At 39.1% G+C, this 16157-nt stretch overlaps 1 protein-coding gene across 3 annotated transcripts in view; it reads left to right on the forward strand.

The window, feature by feature from the left end:
- Nucleotides 1-16157, forward strand: part of FANCD2 (FA complementation group D2) — a 62266-nt gene that overhangs the window by 5865 nt on the left and 40244 nt on the right. For all 3 annotated transcript variants that reach the window (XM_077751484.1, XM_077751486.1, XM_077751487.1), the window contains exons 6-15: nucleotides 607-667; nucleotides 1578-1630; nucleotides 4845-4923; nucleotides 5964-6088; nucleotides 7293-7380; nucleotides 8385-8489; nucleotides 9017-9117; nucleotides 9514-9622; nucleotides 9856-9891; nucleotides 15443-15586. In XM_077751484.1, the coding sequence (XP_077607610.1) occupies nucleotides 607-667; nucleotides 1578-1630; nucleotides 4845-4923; nucleotides 5964-6088; nucleotides 7293-7380; nucleotides 8385-8489; nucleotides 9017-9117; nucleotides 9514-9622; nucleotides 9856-9891; nucleotides 15443-15586 (901 nt within the window). The remainder of the gene's footprint in view (nucleotides 1-606; nucleotides 668-1577; nucleotides 1631-4844; nucleotides 4924-5963; nucleotides 6089-7292; nucleotides 7381-8384; nucleotides 8490-9016; nucleotides 9118-9513; nucleotides 9623-9855; nucleotides 9892-15442; nucleotides 15587-16157) is intronic.

Raw genomic sequence — 16157 nt, forward strand, 5'->3', positions numbered from 1 at the left:
CTCTTTAAAAAAAAAAAAAAAAAAAAGAGGAAGAAGAAGAAGAAACAACTCTTTTTTTTTTCTTTTCCCAGTTTTAACCTACCCTTTAAATTATTTATTTATGTTTATGAGTCTAAGAGCCATAGGGTTTCCAGGAGCGTGTCTCATCTGTGTTGATAGAATTGTACCTCTCTGAGTTTAAGAGCCTGGTTGAAGAGCCATCTTTTTTTTTTTTTTTTAATTTTTTTTTAATGTTTTATTTATTTCTAGGAGAGAGAGAGAGAGAGAGAGAGACAGCGTGAACAGGGGAGGGTCAGAGAGAGAGGGAGTCACAGACTGAAACAGGCTCCAGGCTCTGAGCTGGCAGTCAGCACAGAGCCCGACGCGGGGCTCGAACCCACGAACCGCGAGATCATGACCTAAGCGAAAGTCGGACGCTTAACCGCCTAAGCCACCCAGGTGCCCCTGAAGAGCCATCTTCTTATGTTCTGTATTTTTGGTATAATAGGATAGGTTTTTTTTTTTTAATAATGTATATTTAACCAATTTTATGGGGGAGAAAAAGATGATGAAAAGATTAAAATAGGGAAAACAAAATAGAAAATGAATTTTTTTTTTTTCTCCTAGCATGGGCGCATCTTACTCTAAGAGCCTCATTAAATTGCTTCTGGGAATTGACATATTACAGGTGAGACTATGCCACCTTTTCTGTGAACATTAGATGGGTGTGATTTGTGGTGTATCCCCAAGCATAAAGAGTCAAGTAGGGTTAATCGGAGACTTGGGGTTTGCAATAGTTTACCATTCCCTGTTGCTGAAATACATCTGGGAGGCAATATCTGCAGCTTTGGACTGAGTTAACTAGCTCGGTTCATTTCTTTGAAATGTTCTGTATTCCTTTAGCTTCTGATTCTTGATTAGTAAAACTTCCGCCTGTATGTTCTGAGTACCTTATATATCTCTGCCATATTGACATCTGTATCATCTCCTATTTGGGTTTTTATTTGCTTATTAATTTGATTTTGCCCTTTTTTTCCTCCTCTCTTTTTTAATATACTGAGTAGATAATGCTTTGACATGTTTTAAATATTTCCGATTATAAAAACATATGCAGTGGAATACATACCCTGTCCTCCATTATTTCTCTTTTTTTCTTTCCCACTATTAATCTTTCCACGCTCTTACTTCTTCCTTATCCTTGGAAATCTTCACTATAATATAGTTGGATTAAATTTAAGAGCCCTCTTGTTCCTCTGGAGTGAAATCTTCTCTTTTTGCAAACTGATAATTATTTAAGTCTGCATTTCACGAACTAACAGTTGTCATCATATTTAATAATATTTTTTATTATCTGATTATTTTAATACTGCTTCAATCATTTTGCAATTTTTTTAAGGATGTATTATGACAAGTCTTTGTATTCCAACAGCTTACATTCAAAATATAGGGACCGTTCAAGGGGCCGTTCTTAACATAAGATTTCAGTTCTAGCCGGGTGTTTCCTCCCAGGGCTCTCGTTGGGGCAGATCATGGCTAATCATGTGTTTCTGTTGTGTATTTCAAGACCGTCTCCTAACTTGGTATGTCTTCCTTTTTAGCCTGCCATTATCAAAGTCTTATTTGAAAAGTTGCCAGAATTTATTTTTGAAAAGTAAGTGGAATTATTGTGGAATGTTTACCTTTGTGTACCTAAGTTTCCCTCTGAAAAGATTACTCTGAAACATCATTGGTTTCTCTAAAAGTCATATTGATCATGACACCAGATTCTTAAGTGACTACTACAAAAATGTAAGTTTAAAACAATACATTTTTTCCACTCTCAAAGGATCTTCATTATTCATCGTAATGAACAGACATGTGTGTACATTACTGATGAACAAAATAAACTGGTTGAAGTCATTCTGAAGGACGGTGGGTTGTTGTGTATCAAGCTCTTAGATTTTGTGTACTCTCTTTTTTAATATAAAAAATTTTTTTTTAATGTTTGTTTATTTTTGAGAGACAGCTTGAGCAGGGGAGGGGCCAAAAGAGGGAGGGAGACAAAGAATCTGAAGCAGGTTCCAGGCTCTGAGCTGTCAGCACGGAGCCCAATGCAGGACTCAAACCCATGAACTCTAAGATCATGACCTGAGCTGAAGTCAGATGCTTAACCAACTGAGCCACCCAGATGCCCCTTTTTAAATTTTCTTAAAAGTTTGATTTATTTGAGAGAGACAGAGACAGCATGAGTGGATTAGGGGCAAAGAGAGCGAGAGAGAATCCCAAGCAGGCTCCATGCTGCCAGCACAGCGCCCAGTGCAGGGCTCAAACTCACAAAACCACAAGATCATGACCTGAGCAGAAACCGAGAGTCAGACACTTAACTGAGCCACCCATTGCCCCAGACTTTAATGCTCAACCAGGTCTCCTCATTTATTCTTATGTAGTAACTGAATAAAAATAGTCATGAATAGATTATTGTTTAACAAAAAGTTGTAAAAAACTGACATACTCTATTCTAGGGGATTGGGTAAGTAAATGAGGTACATCCTTGCAGCAGAATATTATGTGGACATTAAAAATCATACAGAGGGCTATTTAATTGAAAAACATGGTCAGGTTAAAAAATCAGTATTTACAGTTTGGCCCGGTATTTTATTTAAAAAAATTTTTTTTAACATTTATTTATTTTTGAGAGAAAGATCGAGTGCAAGCAGGGGAGGGGCAGAGAGAGAGGGAGACACAGAATCGGAAGCAGGCTCCAGGTTCTGAGCTGTCAGCACAGAGCCCGGCGCGGGGCTCGAACTCACGAACCACGAGATCATGACCTGAGCCAAAGTCAGATGCTCAACCAACTGAGCCACTCAGGTGCCCCACCTAGTATTTTATTTAAAAAAAAAAAAAAAAGCATACACATAGATAACATAATTTGCATATTAATAGTAGATATATCTGGATGACAGGCTTAGAGGTCATTTTTACTTTCTCATTTTCATATTTTTTTTAATGTTTATTTTTGAGAGAGAGGCAGAGTGTGAGAGGGGGAGGAGCAGAGAGAGACACACAGAATCCGAAGCAGGCTCCAGGCTCCCAGCTGTCAGCACAGGGCCAGATGTGGGGCTCAAACTCCCGGACCTTGAGATCATGACCTGAGCCAAAGTCGGATGCTTAACCGACTGAGCCACCCAGACAACCCTACTTTCTTAGAGTGTTATTTATTTTCAAAGAGAGAGAGGGAGACAGAGAATCCCAAGCTGACAGAATGGAGCCTGACACGGGGCCTGAACCCAGAAACCATGAGATCATGACCTAAACTGAATTGAAGAGTTAGTTGCTTAACCAACTGAGCTACTCAGGCACCCTGAATATGTCTTATTAATAAACTTAAAGATAGATCTTTACAAATTTGTGCTTTGCCTGAATGGCTCACACTGGATGCTTTATGTGTATTTTCAGCAGTTAAATTTGACTGCACTAAACAAAGATTGACAACACTGTCAAGGAAAGGAATGGACGGTGGGCCAAGACTATAGAGATAGGAAGGCAGAGACTGTCATTTTGAGGGAAGTAATAGTAACTGAGCCAGCATTTCTTCATCTATAAATGGCTTTTAGTACTTTCACATAATCTAATTTGACCTTCTGTGTTTCCAAAGTAAGTCCTTGCTTTCATTGGTACTTACCATAGCGATGTAATTAATTTTCTACCTTTTAAAAATATTCTTGGGGCCGGGCACCCGGTGGCTCAGTTAATTAGGTGTCCAACTCTTGATTTCAGCTAAGATCACGATCTCGCAGTTTGTGGGATTGGCACCACGTCCAACTCTCCGCTGAGAGTTTGGAGGGAGCCTGCTTGAGGTTCTCTGCCTTCCTCTCTCTCTGCCACTATCCTCTCACCCCCAAAATAAATAAATAGGGGCACCTAGCTGCCTCAGTCGATTAAGCATCTGACTTCGGCTCAAGTCATGATCTCATGGTTTGTGAGTTCAAGCCCCACATCAGGCTCTCCTCTCTGAGGAGTCCACTTTGGATTGTCTGTCTCCCTCTCTCTCTGCCCCTCCCCTGTCTCTCTCTCAAAAATGAATGAGCACTGGGGTGCCTGGGTGGCTCAGTTGGTTGAGCGTCCCGACTTCAGCTCATGTCATGATCTCATGGATCATGGGTTTGAGCCCCGCGTCGGGCTCTGTGCTGACAGCTCAGAGCCTGGAGGCTGTTTTAGATTCTGTATCTCCCTCTCTCTCTGACCCTCCCCTGCTCACGCTGTCTCTCTCTCTCTCTCTCAGAAATAAATAAAACATTAAAAAAAATGAATGAGCATTAAAAAAATGCAAATATTCTGGGACGCCTGGGTGTCTCAGCGAGTTAAGTGTCTGACTTCAGCTCAGGTCATGATAACACAGTTCGTGGGTTTGAGCCTGGCATCGGGCTCTGTGCTGATGGCTAGCTCAGAGCCTGGAGCCTGCTTTAGATTCTGTATCTCCCTCTCTCTCTGACCCTCCCCTGCTCACGCTGTTTCTCTCTCTCTCTCAGAAATAAATAAAACATTAAAAAAAAAATAAAAGAAAATATTCTTCCCGTTCAGTTCAAATTTATTGCCCTTATTTTTTATTTATGTTATTATTAAGAAATACTGTACACACCTTTCTTAACCTTTCTCTTAAACGCTCCCCAGATGCAGCTACTGTTAACAGTTTAGTGCATCCTCTCCATTCTTTCTCAATATATACGTTTCATGCTCTTCATATAATATGTGTGTCTAACGCAGCTTGCAATATGTAAATGTTCTGTAAGTGTACATTCAGTGTCTGAAATTTTGTGCACTATTAATGCTTGCTGTTGTGTAAATCAGAAATGCTAAATTTCGGTCTTCTTGTCCTAACATTTCAGTGTGAACGGTGATGGACTTAATGTGCCTAGACTCATCATCAGTCAATTGAAATGGCTTGACAGAATTGTGGATGGCAAGGTAGGCTTTGGAACTTGTTCTGTCTCTTGGATTTAGAGAGTCTGTTTTCCAAACATGGATTTTAGAATCTTAAGCAAACTTTTGGAATTGGCAGGGTTCTTTTTCTTAACTGAAAATTCACGTTTTTCTATTTATCTGTTAGCTTTTTTCATCTGTCATAATTTGGGAATCATGGATATTTCACCTTTTAAATTTCTCCAAAAATTTTTTTTCTAATTATGATGACTAGATATTATCTATTAAATAAAGAAATTGAAAGAACTGAAAAGAAATTAAGTAGCTGTTCAGAGTTGAGAGATTACTATGTTTTATTTCTCAAAAGCTATGAGATCCCACACCAACTTACCACACTGCAAATACAAATTTGATTACATATGAGAAAACTTTTAGGAAGTTTTTGCAATTATGTGAATTGTTATTAAGCACCTTTGTAAAGTTGGATCTTTTTTGAGCCTAGTGTTTAAGCCTATTTCTTTTCAGAGTTCTTTAATTCTATTAATTTTTGTCAGACATTCCAAGGCTAAATCTTAATTTGGAAAAACATGGATTTTAGAATCTCATGTGGGCTGGAATTTTAGGTCTGTCACTTCTTGTGTATCTTTGAGCAGCACATACCCTCACATTTTAAAAATGGGGACCATTGGGGTACCTGGCTAGCTCAGTCAGTAAAGGGTGCAACTCTTGATCTCTGAATCATGAGTTGAAACTCCACGTTGGGTATGGAGCCTACTTAAAAAAATAAATAAAAAATAAAAAAAGGGGGCGGCAGAATTGTCACATGGACTCCAGAGTCATGAAGATTACGTGAAGTAAAGTATATACCAGACCCATTAGATAATATACTATCCACTGTACTTTTTTTTAGTGTACCATTCCATGTGTGAAAATTCCTGGGTCATTTACTTCTCCATTTAGGCTTTGAGTTTATGTATGGGTGTCATATTGTACACAAGGTAATTCCGTCTGTACATTTCATGAGGAGGAAGTCTTTCTCTGTTCTTGGTAACGTGCACCAATTGTAATGGTCTCTTCCACTGCAGGATCTCACCACCAAGATCATGCAGCTGATCAGTGTTGCTCCACTGTCCCTGCAGCATGACTTCATTACCAGCCTGCCTGAGATCCTTGGGGATTCCCAGCATGCTGATGTGGGGAAAGAACTCAGGTGGGTAAAGTCCTACTCCGCAGCCTTATCGCTGCAGTATGAAGCAGTAGTGGTAACATATTGACGGCAACTACCCTCCGTGAATAGGTATGGGGTTTGATTTCTTTTTGTAGTAATAAGTATATATTTGATCCATAAAGTAGATCCGTCTACTTTTTTTGAAATGGTATACCAGTTGTGAATATGAAGTCTGGGTTAGGATTAGGCTTATAAACATAATCCCTTTGTTTTGTTAGCATTTCTTCCACCCAAGGAGTCCTCAGTTGTGACTGCATATCCAAATCATTTGTGGAGCTTATGAAACATCTGTATATTCTTTGGTCCCTAAATGATTCGTTCTGATGTACATCACATCAGACCCATTGCTGAGAGCATTGCTCACTATCATTTATGTGAAAAATAGTAATTGGTAGGGCAGTGATTAAGGAGGGGGGAACACTATCCCTATGTAACAGGGTTTCTGTTTTAATAAAATTTCTTATCCTTGAAACAATTTTTAAAAATTCAATTTGTAATACTTCCTTCACTTTAGATGTCTGCAAAGCTACCTCCAGAAGTGTCCAATGATTGTTTACCTCTGTGCTTTCGGGCAGGATGCTCCCTCTGGGTATAGCTCTGTACCGTCCACTTGGCCTGCTTAATTCCAGCTTGTTCTTTTGTGTAGCCTCTGCTTAGACTCCGTCACTCTTCTCTACTCGCCTCCTGTAAGCGCCCTGCCCACACCTCTCTCATACTCGTCATACTTCACTGCAATTGCTGTAGGTTTTCTTTCTCTTTTTCCTTCTTCTTCTTTTTTTTTGCTTTATTATTAAATTTTTCAGTAGGCTCCATACCCAACGTGGAGCTTGAACTCACAACCCTGAGACTGAGTCGTGTGCTGTAGCCAGTGAGCCAGCCACACACTCCTGTTGTAGGTTTTGTTTTTCCTTTTCTCAGGAAGGATGTGCCAGACTCGGTCGTGGTTACCTCAGGTGCTGGAGCTCCTGAGGAGGGGCTTTTTGTTTCTACTCTCTTGTTTGAATTTTCTATAATGAGCATGTATTTTCTAAAAATTGAAACAATTTTTAATGAAATAGACTATAAACCAATTCATTGGGAACTAAGTGTATCTTCTCTTCCCATACTCTGAGTGATTTTTCCAAGTAATTATCTGCCCAGCTCTGTTAAAAGTTGCATAGACTTTCTCTTTTTCCACCACTCACAGTGACCTTTTCATGGAGAATACTTCACTCACTGTCCCTATCTTGGATGTCCTTACCAGCCTCCAGCTTGACCCGAAGCTCGTGTCTCAGGTAGGAAGGACTATGCTTTCCAGAAACAGAGCCCACTTTCTTGCCTCCCAGAACAAGGGACAGTCAGTTATTGCCTTGAAGCAGTTGTATATGAAAATTTGATTTTGAAACAATACTGAGTGACACTTCATCTATTTTCTTTCTCCTTTTGATGAATTTCATTTGCCATAGTATGATGGATTCACTTCTCTCTTTTAAAGCAGTAAGTTTTAATGGAAATCTTCTATCCTGCATAATATTTATGCACTGGTCTCCATAGGAATAACATTTTTACGAGTCTTTCTCCAGCTAGTGGAAAATTTAGGCTCTAAATTGTAAGATAACACTTTTATATTAATCACCTGCTTTTTTAAATAGTTATAATTTATTTTATTTACTTGTTTTTAATTTTTAAATGTTTATTTTTGAGAGAGAGAAACAGAATGTGAGTGGGGAGTGGCCAAGAGAGATGGAGACATGGAATCTAAACCAGCTATCGGCTCCAACCTGTCAGCGCAGAACCTGACATGGGGCTCGAATCCACTAGCTGTGGGATCATGAACTGAGCTGAAGTCAGATGCTTAACCAACTGAGCCACCCAGGCGCCCATTTATTTATTTATTTCATTGTTTATTTATTTTAGAGAGAGTGCATGAGCAGGAGAGGGGGCAGGACAGAGAGAATTTTTTTTTAATTTTTATTTTTTAAATGTTTTATTTCTGAGAGAGAGAGCGAGCGAGCGAGTGTGAGCAGGGGAGGGTCAGAGAGAGAGGGAGACACAGAATCTGAAACAGGCTCCAGGCTCCAAGCTGTTAGCACAGAGCCCAATGTNAGAAGCTGTGACTTCTATTCTGGCTGAAAGTTTGTAATTTGCAAAAATATAAAAATAAAGCGAGATGTTTTTCTTCCTAAATTACAAGTGAAAAAACTGAGAGGAAGTAACTTTTCTAATTTTATCTAAAGGTGAGTACCATGTTGAGGTATTAACAAAAAATATTTAAGGTTTTCATGCTTTTTATGTTTAGGTCCGCCAGTTGGTGATGGGTAAGCTGTTATCTGTGTCGTTGGATGATTTACCTGTGATAATCAAGTTCATCCTTCATTCTGTAACAGCCACAGATGCAGTTGAGGTACTCTTTTATTTCACAACAAACACCAAGAGGGTGCGAGATCCTTTAGAATACAGAGCATAGCAGTAGTGCTGTGAAACTCATTACCGAGAAACTCAGTAATGGCAAAGAGACTTACCTAGATTAAGATGCTTCAAGATATATTATTTAAGCTGATATTTTTTTTTTAATTTTTTTTTNATAGTTTTTAATTGCTCTTCTCTGTCCCCAAACTAATTGATAATGCTGATTAATCCAATAGTATTCAGGGGATAGAATGGAAACAGATTTATTGTTGCATATATGTTGCTACGGATTGTATTTGCTATTTCGTATAATACGTAAAGGAATTCTGGGATTTTGAAGGGCTTGACATACTATCCTTGTATTAGCTATTTTCATCAACTCTCCTTTTCAAAATGTGTTGTTTAATATTTAGTAATTTGTCTTAGTCTTTCAGGAGTTTGTTATGGTTCTGTTGAAGGAATGGACTGGGTCTATCCAGTATGAAAGAGCAGAACATACAGCTTAATATTTATTTTCCACAGGTAATTTCTGAGCTGAGGGAGAAGTTGGATCTGCAGCATTTCATTTTGCCATCGTTGTTTCAGGCTTCCCAAAGCAAGTTGAAAAATAAAGGACGACAAAGGTATAATGTCAACACCTCCCACCCTTTTCCTCACATAGTCAAGGAAAGTTTTCTGACATTTATCCTGAAGCCAGGACAGTAGATCTTAATACTTGAAACTACAAATAATGGTAGTAATGTTGTTCACATGTATTACACTACATTTGAAACTATACAATGTTTCAAATCCTGTGTACATGGTACATGTAATGTGTGTGTACATGTATCATGGGTGGGTTGGGTGTATTATTCTGGTTGTTTAAATCAGTCCTAGGTAGACTGCAGTACAAATTTATTGCAAAGTTATTAGCCACAACATGAAGTTGTGAACATGGCTAGTGAACAGGAACCCAGATCTTATAGGGCCCTCTCTGGTTAGTAGAAGAATGATTTTTTCCTCCCTTTTGCTACTTGTAGTTCTTCAGGAAATCAAGAAACCAGCAGTCAGGACTGTGTTACTCTCTTCTTTGATGTGATAAAGTCAGCTGTTAAATATGAGAAAATCATTTCGGAAGCCTGGATTAAGGTGAGTGAAATCTTTGTGACTTTGAACATTAAGGAGAAAGTAGGTGGCAATCAGTGACAGATAAGTAAGTAAAGGTGGAAATAAAAGCGTTAAAAGTCAGTCAAGTAGACATGATAGAAGACGGTTGCCCCATGGGCAGACTGGTTCTCCAGTAAGAAAACAAGGCATGCTGAATAAGGTGAAACATGTTCTACTTACGTGTCATAATATTTTTGTGACCCTTCTGTTTCTAGGCAATTGAAAACACTTCCTCAGAGTCTGAACACAAGGTAATATTCACGTACTATGACTTTTAAGTGCTACAGAGTTGAAACTAATGATCATAGCTAGTTTTCCTTCCCTCTTTCCTCTCGCTCTCTCCAGTCATCCCTTCTGTGCCTTCTTTAGCTGCTCTAATCATTAGCTGTCTGGGGAAGATAATCTGAGGGGGGATGCTTGCCCCCATTTCCCATGGGGGAAATGTTAACATTCTATACATACATAGTGAGTTACAGTCCCAAGAAGCCAAGTCCCCATGGATGAAGTGAAGACAGGAGTCACCTGGGGTGTGAGTCAGGTCGCTGTATCTATCAGATTACTCTTCTTTCTACCAAATGGAATTGTCAAGGTAATGGCATTCTGTGTTTTCCTTTCCTTTGCTCATGTCACCATTACCAGAGTGAATCAAATAGTCCATCCATTCACTGTCAGGACAGTGATACTGAATCTATCTTAATTATGGATNAGATGGTCTTTCCTACTCATTTGGCCAATAAAATAAACCTTAACTATCCATGGGGGAAATGTTAACATTCCATACATACATAGTGAGTTACAGTCCCAAGAAGCCAAGTCCCCATGGATGAAGTGAAGACAGGAGTCACCTGGGGTGTGAGTCAGGTCGCTGTATCTATCAGATTACTCTTCCTTCTACCAAATGGAATTGTCAAGGTAATGGCATTCTGTGTTTTCCTTTCCTTTGCTCATGTCACCATTACCAGAGTGAATCAAATAGTCCATCCATTCACTGTCAGGACAGTGATACTGAATCTATCTTAATTATGGATTTTTTTCGTCTGTCAAGAAGCCAGATAATTGAGTTTCTTATGTACTAATTGATTCCCATTAAGGATTTTTCTTTTAGCTGGAATCTGGTTTTGTGGGGTTTTGTTAGATTATCTAATTGTTCCTTGACATTTTAAAAGCTTTTATGATATCAAACAAAATAGTGAAAAAATATTTTTTTGTAGGGGAGGGATCAAAATACCCCAACACAACTGTTTTTATTTTTTTTAAGATTATCTTTTTTTTTTTTAACTTTATTTATATAGTTTGAGAGAGTGGAGGGGCAGAGAGAGAGAGAGAGAGAGAGAGAGAGGATCCCTAGCAGGCTCCACACTGTCAGCACAGAGCCCACTGTGAGGCTCAAACCCACAAACCATGAGATCATGACCTGCACTGAAGTCGGACACTTAACCAACTGAGACACCAAGATGCCCCAACTATTTTTATTTTTGCATAACCCTTGGCCATCTGCATACCCGTTTTTACAGATATGTAATTATTATTTAAATATAATTTTATATCCTGAATTTTTTCCCTTGACATGTCATAAACATTTTATATGCTTGTACANCAGAGCCAGACACGGGGCTCGAACCCATGAACTGTGAGATCATGACCTGAGCTAAAGTTGGCTGCTTAACCGACTGAGCCACCCAGGTGCCCTTTTATGTCATTTTCAATAGCTGTATTCTAATACAGTGATTCTCAATTTTGGTGTCTGAATGAATTGGACCTTCAGTGAAGGGATGTCCCGAGTAATTTTTTTTACTTTAAACATCTTTTATTAAAATGTCTTTTTCTGAGATATAATTGACGTATAACATTAGTATTAGGTATACAATATAATGATTCAACATTCATATATATTGCAAAATGCTCACCACAATAATTCTAGTTACCACATAGTTACATACTTTTTCTTATGAGAATTTTTAAGATCTGTTGTCGTAGCAACTTCTGTGCAATACAGTGTTATTAAGTATAGTCACCATGCCAAACATAACATCTCCATGACTTATTTATTTTATAACTGGAAATTTGTACCTTTTGATTCCCCTCACCCATTTTTTTTTTAAAGATTTTATTTTTAGGGGTACCTTGGAGACTCGGTAAGCCGCCTTCGACTCTTGATATTGGCTCAGGTCATGATCCTGGAGTCGTGAGATGGAGCCCTGCATTGGGCTCCCTGCTGAGTGTGGAGCCTGCTTGGAATTCTTTCTCTCCCTCTCTGCCCCTTCCCTGCTCGCTAGAGTGTGCACACACTTTAGCACACAACCTCACATGCTCTCTCTCTAATTAAATGAATAAACTTAAAAAAAGATTTTATTTTTAAGTAATCTCTACATCCAATGTGAGGCTCAGACTTACAGCCCAGAAATCAAAGAGTTGTACTCTCTACTGACTGGGCCAGTCAGGTATCCCTCCCTTTCACCCATTTTGCCTCACCTTCTACTTCTGGCAACCCCCAATCTGTTCTATCAATGAACTTGGTTTTCTGTGTATTTTGTTTTTTATTTATGAGATCATAAGATATTTGTCTTTCTGTCTGATTTATTTCACTTAGCAGAATGCCCTCAAGATCTGTTCATATTGAGGCATGTGGGTGGCTCAGTCAGTTAGTGTCCACCTCTTGATCTTGGCTCTGGTCATGATCTCCTCGTTGGTGAGTTTGAGCCCTGTGTCAGGCTACACACTATCAGTGCAGAGCCTGCTTCGGATTCTCTCTCTCCCTCTCTCTGTCCTTCCCCTGCACAAAATAAATAAACTTAAAAAAAAAATTCTGTCCATATTGTTGCAAATGGCAAGATTTCATTCTTTTTATGGTTGAATAATATTCCAGTGTGTGTTTATGTTTGTACACATGTGTACATACCACATTTTCTTTTCTCACTCATCCATTACTGGACACTCAGGTTGCTTCTACATCTTGGTTATTGTAAATAATGTGCAGGGATCATAGAGTGTAGATACTATCTTGTTGAATTAGTATTTCTGGTTTTTTGAATAAATACCCAGAGTAGAATTTCTGGGTTGTATAGTAGTTCTATTTTTAATTTTCTGAGGAAGCTCTAGACTTTTTCTACAATGGCTGCACCATTCACATTTCACCACCAGTACTCAAAGGTTCTCTTTCTCTACATCCTCGCCAACACTTGTTATCTCTTGTCTTTTTTTTTTTAATATTTTATTTATTTCTGAGAGAGAGAGAGACAGTGTGGGCAGGGGAGGGTCAGAGAAAGAGAGAGACACAGAATCCGAAGCAGGCTCCAGGCTCTGAGCTGTCAGCACAGAGCCCAGCACGGGGCTCGAACTCACGAACCGCGAAATCATGACCTGAGCCGAAGTCGGACACTTAACTGACTGAGCCACCCAGGTGCCACTAATGATAGCCATTCTGACAGGTGTGAGGTAATAACCTCATTGAGGTTTTGATTTGCATTTGCCTGATGATTAGTGATGTTGAGCATCTTTTCATGTGTCTGTTGGCCATTAGTATGTCTTCAAAAAACTGTCCACATCCTCAGTCCATCTTTTGATTGAGCTTTTGCTCTTTTTTTTTTTTTTAAATTTTTTTAAATTTACTTCTAGGAGAGAGAGAGAGACAGAGAGACAGCATGAGCAGGGGAGGGTCAGAGAGAGAGGGTGTCACAGACTCTGAAACAGGCTCCAGGCTCTGAGCTGGCAGTCAGCACAGAGCCCGACGCGGGGCTCGAACCCACGAACCGTGAGATCATGACCTAAGTGAAAGTCGGATGCTTAACCAACTAAGCCACCCAGGCGCCCTGAGCTTTTGCTCTTGAGTTTTAGGAGTTCTGTGTAGATTTTTTTTTGTCCAGCTTGACTTTTTTAATCTTTTTTTTTTTCTTTAAAGTCATCTCTACATCCAATGTGAGGCTTGAACTCAACAACCCCAAGATTATGAGTCACTTGCTCTTCTAAACCTTGGCTGAAAGGGCTGGGGTTATCACACAGCTTTCATAGTACAGAAAGAGCAGTTTGACGTCCCATAAGCAGGATTTTTAAAAACCTTGAGCATAACAGGACCAGAAGAATGGTAATAGAGCCATAATTATGCATCTCTTGAACCATCACTCTTTGGCCATTCAATGCTGTGACCCTTGGGTGATTATTCCTGTTGAAATAAACACCTTTTGAATTGGAATTTTGTAAGCTAGGATTGGTGTTTCTAGGTGAATTTTCAGGATATTGGCCCCTTTAACCTTTTTTCCCCCAAAATGTAGTAAATTCAAGCTAATAAGGAGGACAAAACTGGGGAGAATCTAAAAATGTTAAAAATAAACTTTCCCTGGGGCCCCTGGCTGGCTCAGTTGGTTAAATGTCCAACTCTTGATTTTAGCTCAGATCATGATCTCATGGTTTGTGAGTTCAAGCCCTGGGTCAGGCTCTGTGATGACAGTGTGGATCCTGGTTAGGCTTTCACTCTGTCTCTACTGGTCTTCCCCTCTGCCCCCAACTCGTTTGCATGCTCTCTCTTTCTCAAGTAAGTAAGTAAATAAATAAATAAAATAAAGTTTCCCTTTATCGTCTGTTCCATTCTTCATGGATAATTATTCTTACAGGCTTTTTCCTATTTATATACAAGGTTAAACATGTGTGAGTGCCGGTGTGAGTTCGAGCCCCATGTTGGGCTCTGTGCTGTTGCCTCAGATCTTGGATCCTGCTTCAGCTTCTGTGTCTGTCTCTCTCTGCCCCTCTCCAACTCACATTTTATCTCTATCAAAAATAAACATTAAAAGATTAAAAAAAGAAAAATCCTTTTATGATTATTGTCTTACACATTGCTTGCTTTTTTTTAACTTTACGACGGCATGAATGTCTGTCAAAAAATGTAGGGGCGCCTGTGTAGCTCAGTTGGTTAAGCGTCCGACTTCAGCTCAGGTCATGATCTCACAGTTCGTGGGTTTGAGCCCCGCATCAGGCTCTGTGCTGACAGCTAGCTCAGAGCCTGGAGCCTGTTTCAGATTCTGTATTTCCCTCTCTCTCTGACCCTCCCTTGCTCACGCCATCTCTCTGACTCTCAAAAATAAACATTTAAAAATTTAAAAAAAATATAGTGTACCTTGTTCTTTTTAATAGCTGTATCATATTCTGAATTTAATTTTTTTAATTTAAATTTAAGAATTTAATGTAATTTAAAATTTTTTTAATGTTTACTTATTTTTGAGAGAGAGAGAGCCCAAGTTGGGAAGGGGCAAAGAGAGAGGGAGACACAGAATCCGAAGCAGGCTCCAGGCTCTGAGTTGTCAGCACAGAGCCCGATGTGGGGCTTGAACCCACAAACCTGCAAACCATGAGATCATGACCTGAGCCGAAGTGGGATGCTTAACTAAGTCACCCACGTGCCCCAAAATTTTAATTTAATTTAAATTTAAGAAAAGAATTTAATGTTTTTCATATTGACAGTCATTTACAGTCTCCAACTTTTGAGAAAGTATATTTCTGACAATGAAATACATACTGAGGTTGGCAAGTAATGTGAAGATATTCAAGGTTATTTCTGTAATATCACTTCACCTTACCTTCCAATGATTTCATAAAAGATATCAGTGGTTAATAGTTGTGGCAGTTCATTTCTCTGAAAAATATTTGTGGTTTTTGTGAGGGGAGGAAATGTAGATACTGCCATGGAGTATGTTGAACAAATGAGTATCACCCATTCTATTTTTGTGGGAAAAAGTTGAGAGCTACTATTTTATGAAAATAGAAGTACTGATAAGTAAACTATTTCTCTTTTGTCATTTTTATTGATAATAGACTTTTGACTTGGTGATACTTTTCATCATCTATAGCACCAACACTCAGACCAAAAAGTATGTTGAGAGGGTGCTAAGAAATAAGGTTCGATCAGGCTGCTTTGAAGAACAGCTGCTACAGAGTACATTCTGTATTCATTTCTTGGTAAGTATCAGAGAATCAGACAACGTTAGTCTGAAAGTTATAGAGAAGTCATTTTTAACCTTTCCTGCCCAGTGTGGGAATCTTGACAATACTACCTTTACTGGATGTTGATTTTTTTTTTTTAAATGAATGATAGCAGTGTTTTTATTTATTTATTTGCTAATGTTTTATTTAGATCGGAGAGAGAGAGAGACAGCATGAACAGGGGAGGGTCAGAGAGAGGGAGACACAGAATCCGAAGCAGGCTCCAGGCCCTGAGCTAGCTCTCAGCATAGAGCCCAATGTGGGGCTCGAACCCATGAACCATGAGATCATGACCTGAGTCGAGTCGGACGCCCAACCGACTGAGCCACCCAGGCGCCCCTGGATGTTGATCTTTGACAGCTCAATATATTGTAAAACAGTAGGATTATTACTTACCTTGATTGAGACAATATGATGTGAATAAGACCAACCTAAGACTGGCGTCTCATCTTTTTAGGGAAAAAGTCACAAAATTGGTTTATACTGAACTTTTTAAACTCCAACTCCAAATTCTGTTTTATAGGAAATATTTTAGTTCAAGTCTTCT

Source organism: Crocuta crocuta, unplaced genomic scaffold, assembly GCF_008692635.1.
Source record: "Crocuta crocuta isolate KB4526 unplaced genomic scaffold, BGI_CrCroc_1.0 scaffold69, whole genome shotgun sequence".
Lineage (NCBI taxonomy): Eukaryota > Metazoa > Chordata > Mammalia > Carnivora > Hyaenidae > Crocuta > Crocuta crocuta.